This window comes from Eurytemora carolleeae, unplaced genomic scaffold, assembly GCF_000591075.1.
Source record: "Eurytemora carolleeae unplaced genomic scaffold, Eaff_2.0 scaffold1949, whole genome shotgun sequence".
In the NCBI taxonomy this organism is placed as follows: domain Eukaryota; kingdom Metazoa; phylum Arthropoda; class Copepoda; order Calanoida; family Temoridae; genus Eurytemora; species Eurytemora carolleeae.
Genome location: NW_019397849.1, coordinates 5,181 through 12,778, shown reverse-complemented (window position 1 = coordinate 12,778; position 7,598 = coordinate 5,181). Strand labels below are relative to the sequence as shown.

Here is a 7,598-nt window from a genome sequence, read left to right as displayed (position 1 = left end):
CTTTATTCATCAAATAATAAACAATTAAAGCTCTAGCTTATTAAACCAAGTTTCCAAAACATATTGATGGTCAAATTTACCGATACAACTTTGCAATCTCGTAGACCTAGTTAAAATTTTCAACCAAATTGGAAAAATTAAACACCCCCGATTGGTTTATATAGTATCAATTTTCAAACACAAAGAACAATACGATAATATATGATGGAACAAGACAAAACAATTACAAAATATTTGATAAGAGCTAAGTGAAAAAATAAAGTTGAATCATTTTAATCTGATCGGTATTTTTTAAACTAACTATTCACATTGCAGTCTGTTCACTGAATATACATGCATTTTGCATCTAACTATAGATACAATATACATATTGAACCTATAAAAGTATTTAAGTATTCATGTTGACTGTGATAGACTTTGACATCAGCCATTAGCAATATTTCAATTTTTTTGTTTCAGAAAATAAAAGAAAAATGCGGGAACCGTGAAAACCATGTCTTGTCAGCCATAACCCACCTCCACTGGGTAAAATGGAGGTAAACTTTAAAAACAAGAATTTTAAACAGGCTTGCCGTAAGTTTTCTTTAACATTTTTGAAGGAAAAAATGAAAACTTGTGAAATCTTAGAATGTTATGTTTTTAAAAGTTTAGAAAAAAATATTTATGCTATGAATGAAAAGCCTAAATTTGTTATGTATTTTAGTAAAAACTCATGAATTACATAAATAAAAAAAAGAGTTGAGGAGAACCATTGATTGAATGCAAATGTTGTTTTTGTATTGAAAATCTTTAAAATTGGTTTTAAATATTAAAAAAGTTAAATAATTTACCTTCTTTCTTATTTTTGGCTAACACTCCCTGTTAGGAACTTATATAAAAAGTTTCTACCTTAAGAACAATATTTTAACAAAGTTTATTGTCCAATCAATCTGTTTCTGAGTGGTTCATTATTGCCCTTAATATTCTCTTTTACCCAGCATTGTTACAGACTAATATAGTTATCTAGAGGCCAATTGAAGGTTAATATTATATATTACACCTAATCCCCTTTCTCCAAGAATTGGGGGAAGTCCTGTCAGGCCCCTTTTCTTCACAGAATTGCAATCGTGAAAAATTTAAGTTTGGTTTTTATAAAAATTTCAAGATCAACTCTTTAGAGATGTGTGACCATTGTAATCAAATGTAATATTAAATATGGCTATTAAATCTTTTCCTGCAATAGCTAAGTTTTCATCATGCTCTTGAACTGCCTTTATTCTCTGAAAAATAATTGCTAACTTTATGATAAATTGCCCCTGATCATTTCTGGAATCTTCCTGATAAATGTCTCTAATTTAGGAATTAAACTACACATTTCTCTACCCGGAGTTGGTCGGGAAAAACAAATGTGAGATTCTAGAATTCCTGAAGGTAAAAATTTAGCACTTTTTGTGGATTTCATTGGGCGACCAAGTCTCAAGAACCAAAACAATATCTTCTCTATCTTCTCTCATGAACATTTTTTATAACATACACCTTCAGAACGGATTACCTGCCACAATCTCTAATTTTTAAGCATTATAATTCTTTTATCCTTTAATATCACATAAGATGATATATTTAAAGTTTGAGATATCATGAGTTTTAACTATCAGCTTGAAGTTGTTGGTGATAAATCAGATCCTTATTATATGTGGTGTCCACGATCAAGAGAAATAGATAGTTTTTTAAAAGTACAGAGCTGGGAACTTTAGAATGGTGGATATCAGGATTAATGCTTAATCCTCTCTTTTTTGCTAATCTCGAGACTAACATAATCTCGAGATTATGTTTGTCTCAAGATTAAATATTTAGATCAACAAGTTTGATTCTAGGAACGCCAGATTTATTTGTTTTCTTGACTGGAAGGGCCTTCACTTAATTTCTCACCCATTTCTTTATTAATACATTAGTAAAATTTGTTAAAAAGGAATCTTACTTAATATTTTTCTTCACCGATTAATTTACATAATGGCCGACAACAAATTCTTAATTTGTTAGCAATTGCGGATTTGTCTCTTGGAATAGAATATATTTTCAAGGGTGTCATTGGTCAATACAATTTACGAACTATATGCCTGCACTCTCATTGGAGAAAACAATGTCCGGATATCCAAAGAGAGAGAAAAAGAGTGGGTTAAGGACTAAAATTAAAAGTTTCCACAGTGGATATTCGGATTAAGTAGTTGGGATTAAATGTTATCCATTCTAAAGTTCCCAGCTCTGAGCTGAAAACTTTAGAATGAGAAATCCTTAATCCTGATCGCTTAATCTGAGTATCCAATGTACACACTTTTGATTTTCTTAATTCTCTTTTTTTTGGATATCCCTGCTGTATAAGAGTTACGTTCGATAACAATTACAGATACAATGCTATATAGATTGAACTAATATCCGATTGAATCAAAATATAAATTTAATCATGTTAATTGAACCTATTAAAAAATATATTTTATCACATTTTAGGACTATCATCATTTTAAACGAGTCTTAACAAACATTAATCCAAAACTTACATTTATATAATCGATGTTTAGTTCAATTGATATTACACAATTAACACCAGAAAAAAACCGGTTTTTCAAAAGTTAAAGAGTACATCTTAACATTATACGCTGATTGGTTGAATTTTATACTTCTTTCTTGGATTTCGAATGCGTATTAAAATAATCTCGGGTTTAGTAAAACCAGGAGTTTAAACATTAATCTTGATATCCATCATTCTAAAGTTTTCAGCTCGGTAAACTTAATTTTAGTTAACCAACTTGTTGTAAAGTTGCATGCCCAAATAATAATGGTAACCTTTAAATCCATTTTTGATAAAAGTAGATGATGATGATTATGATTAAGATGGAAATAAATAGTTATTCTTAAAAAACAGTTCATATCTTGGATTGCAATTATTAGTTGACGATATCTTTCTTTTATTATACAGACAGAAATCATGTGACCAGTATACTGCACTGCCACTGGTGACGTAATACAGACTATACGGACTATACGTAATAATATTATCAATTATATCTATAAAAAATACAAAATAAAAATTAAATAATTATAACAAGAACAGACCTGAGATTCTCAGGTTTCTGTGGGATATTGTCGTTTTTAGATTGGTTTCGTATTTATGGAATATGATCTGTTTTATACTACAAATTTTATACAAAATTGAATATATATGAATTTTGACACAGTTTTATATCAATTTTTCGAGACAGAAACATCATATAGATGTCTAACAAGTATCGTTCAACGCCTGAGATTCTCAGGTTTCATCCTATACCCCCAATCATTTTTCCTTTACAGTCCCTTTAAGACACTGAGCCTATCTCTTTAACACACCCCTGTTTAACCCTGTCAAGCTAAACAATTAACTTTTAACTTACTTTTTAAAGAATATTTTGGAAAAACTAATTTGCGTAAAAAGTGTAGTTTACTTACTGTAAAATGGTTTACATGAATGTAACTCTGCAAAGAACAGTGAAAAATATAAAAAGGATAAAACATATTACAATAGAATAATGAAGATTGCAGAAAATAGTGACATCGTATAAGATAAAAAAGTGTTTGAAAATATTTTGCAATAAATATCAAATATCAACATTTTATTGTGTAAAGTTTTCAAGTTTTTCTTTAAAAATACTAAATGGAAATTTATACTTTTCCGGATTTTCTTTTCTTTTTTATACATTTTAATTGATTTATGATAGGGGAGTTTACTACATCTAATCTTCATTCTGAACGCATATATATGCCTACCTGAAACGAAACGACAAAATTAATTTAAAAAGCTACTTCTTCGTTTTTAGCTTAAAAAATCTATCGTTTTTTTTAAAACTTTCGTTTTTGAAAAGATCATTTTGTTTTTTGTTTTATCTTCATTGTTAACAAAACGAAACGATCGTTTTTCAGAAAAGTGAAAAACATTTCATCCCTTCATGAAGTTCTTTGAAAATACTTTTCCACAGCCTGCGCAGGGTCATTGCAACATGGCATAAATTTGTTTATGACAACAAGGCCATGGAGTTTGAAAATTGTCTTGAAGAGCTAGCACCGGATTTAATCTACTGGCATGTATTACTTTAGGACAACAAGAGTACGGAGTTTGATAATTGGCTTGAGGATCTTGAACCAGACTTAAACTACTATATTGAAGGAATAGCTCTGCTCATTATTTGTACATTTGGAATCATAGGTACATTTATTTAGTTAACGCCATCGTACATGAAAACCGTTAATAAAATAAATTAATAAAACTATCTTAATTCTTAGCTAAATAACTAACAGATACCTTGTATTTGATGGTTGTGACTAATCATTATTTAATGGCTTGAAAAAAGTAAGAAATGTGCCCAGCCCTACCGACAAGGTAAATGTGAATGAAAAAAGGGAGGGGAGTTGGTTCATTAAACATTATTTGCTTTATCATTAATATTTTTCCTCCTAACCCCCCCCCCCCTCCCCAGCCCTGGTCATCTTATCTGCAAAAGATTGAACGAACTTCATTCGAACATTTTAAAAGAAATATTTGTTTATTTTTGTTTAATTTTTTTTTAGTTGATATATTTTCAATCGCTGTTGATTTTATTTTGTTCAGTTTTGTTCTTGTTTTTCATTCTGTCTTATATGATTGGGTTTAAATTTTCATCCCCCCCCCTTTCTGAGTCGACCGTCAGCAACCCAGCCCCCTCACAAACCAATGCAAATATTCCACAACTTCAACTTAAATCTAGACAACTCTAACCATCCTTGATAAATACATCTAATTTTATTTATTTAGTGTTTAGAATTGCCATTTTTAAGATTATAAAGTTTCGAATCTTTTTTTGTTTTTGTTTATCTTTTAATTGTTTCAGGACTGATGATGAAAATATTTTTAACAAAATATATATCCTGAGCTGAAAACTTTAAAATGGTGTATATCGAGATTAATGCTTAATCCTCTCTTTTTGCTAATCTAAAGACTCTTTAGATTAACTTTTAGAGATTAGAGATGCGCTCTTTAACTTTTGAAAAACCAGTTTTAAATTTTGCGCATTTCTGGTGTGGATGGTGTCATATCAATTAAACTAATGATCTATTGAATGAAGTTAGTTTTGGATTAATGTGTATTAAGACTAACGTTCAAATTGGCTGTAGTCCTTTAATGTGATAAAATATGTTTTTTGATAAGTTCATATTAACATGATTAAATTTATATTTGTTTAAATGCTCTTAAAGCCGGCTTGTGAACAGCTGACTTTAGTTCAAGCGGATATTAGTCCAATCGATATAGCATCATATCTGTAATTGTTATCAAACGTAAGTTTGTTATAGAGGGGTATCCAAAAAAGAGGATTAAGAAGACAATCAAAAGTGTGTACATTTGATACTCAGATTAAGCATTTGGAATTAGGGATATCTCATTCTAAAGTTTTCAGCTCTGAACTGACGGTCAGTACTTTTTCGAAGTTTGGTTGAGATTGCTCAGTGCTCTAAACCTGTTTTAACTTTTTGGCTTGTTGGATTCACAGCTGCCCAGCACTTTTAAAACTCTATCTGAGAGGCAATGAAAAAAATCAATGTGTTGAATTCTTACAATTTCCTTCATTGACTCTGCAGCATGAATATTTTAGAGAAAACCAAATTGTAAATAATCTATATTTTGTAAGAAAAACAAGGATATTAAATTATTATATTAATATTTGCCCAGAACATAGGTTTAAAGAGTACCATGGTGCATCGTACATGCAGGATTTGTCAACAGAAGTTTGGTCTACTCTCTACAGTTCCATTAAAGCAGACACTTTTTCGTCATGTCTTATAATTAGATAATTACATTTACAATAACAAGTCCGTCGGGGTCCAACTGGGTAAAAATAAAATTAGTCTGAGTAGAAAAATGTAATTAGTAGGGTGTAAGGATGATGTTGTTTTTAGCTGATGTGTACATAATTAGAAAGACTCATATCTCTGCTCGGAAATATGAAGATCTTCACAGAAATCTTTTTTTCATCATCTATTATCTACAGGGGTCAGAAATTATTCCTTATTTCATATTTTTTGCATTTTTTTATTCAAAAATGTTAAATTCAGATTGAGGAATTTGAATTTAATATTTTGACCTTTAAGCTAATTGTTAATAATTTACTTTGGTCATAGAAATAGTCGTTTAATAAATGTCAATAATAATCCACATATTATTAGGCTTAATTCAACTGATTGAAGAGAAAACCTGCTTAAATCACGATTCTGAAATATTTTTTTTTTAGGAAATATAATCTCCATTCTGGTTCTAACCAGTCAAGATATTGACCTGAAGCCTAGCTTTGCAAACATACTTATCTGCTTGGTAAGCATTTATATTTCTGGGATTTTTAATTTTTTTCTCTCTAATCCATGAAACTCAAAATTTCGCAGATTTTTCAAGTTCAATTCCCTCTAAAGTTTTAACATTTCAACATAATATTGATCATAGGCATAAACAATGCATTAATTGATATCAGCAAGTGTCAAATAATTAGTTTAGATGTCTAAATTGTGTCGAAATGTTGAAATGTTAAAACACTTAAGCACACCTGGGGGGGGGGGGGGGGGTGAGGTAACTGTTTCAAGAATGAGTCTGGATGCATGATACCGACTATAGAATTATTTGACCCGACCAATTCATCCTTGTTGAAGTTTATTGGATACAAAACCAGCAAAAAACTAAGTTCATGAAAGGTCGGAACTTTGTATGACTATAGTTAATCTTATAAGCATGATCTCGATATCCAATTCAATTCAATTTGAGAATCAATAGTTGATCCTGAGATTTATATTTCAAAATTACCGAATTCAGGGCAATTTTTTAGAAAAATTCAGTCACAAGTTAATCATTAGCTGTTTATAGGCTATAACAACCTACTGAAAGGGATAAATTAAGATATCTCCAATCATTCCAAGAATAATTACGTAATCACCATCTCTGTAATTTCTTATAATTATGGATAATGATATTAATACCAATATGGTAATTATTGCCTTGCATGATACTCTCCAATTTTTTATACAATTTTTTTACGTAAATATGAATAATATAATTGATATATCAAACCAGGATTATATATGTATATGTATATATATATGTGAACACTGTTCAGTAACCAAAGTTTTTTGGATAAGTTAATATATATTGAAAACTATCGTTTTTACCCTTTTTTAGATCTAAACTTTTTTGCCGCTTTAAATCTTTTATAAGTTTGAACCTTTTATAGGTTTAGACCTTTTAAACGTTTAGACCTATGGGTTCAGACCTTCTATAAATTTAGTTAAAGGGTTAAACCTTGGACACTTAAACCTTATAAACCGGCGCTACGACATCTGCTCTATTTCCATTTGCTCTATGGCCATTTGCTTTAGTTCCATTTGCTCTATTAACCATTTGCTCTATAGCTCATAGATAACGACGTTTGCTCTATATGTCATCTGTTCTATACGTCAATTGATCTATGACATAACACGTCATTTGCTCTATAAACATCTTTATGACTGTGATGGTCCAATTGCTCTACTCAACATCTGCTCTATGAGTAAACACGTCATTTGCTCTATAAACATAT

General features: G+C 30.0%; 1 protein-coding gene across 1 annotated transcript; it reads left to right on the top strand.

Annotated features, from left to right (window-relative positions):
* Positions 1-457: 457 nt before the first annotated feature.
* LOC111716108 (uncharacterized) lies at positions 458-6,400 on the top strand. Its single transcript, XM_023491527.1, has 4 exons — positions 458-536; positions 1,339-1,410; positions 4,105-4,213; positions 6,270-6,400. The coding sequence occupies exons 1-4, from the start codon at positions 531-533 to the stop codon at positions 6,398-6,400; spliced, it is 318 nt and encodes a 105-aa protein (XP_023347295.1). The 5' UTR covers positions 458-530.
* The last annotated feature ends 1,198 nt before the right edge of the window (positions 6,401-7,598 follow it).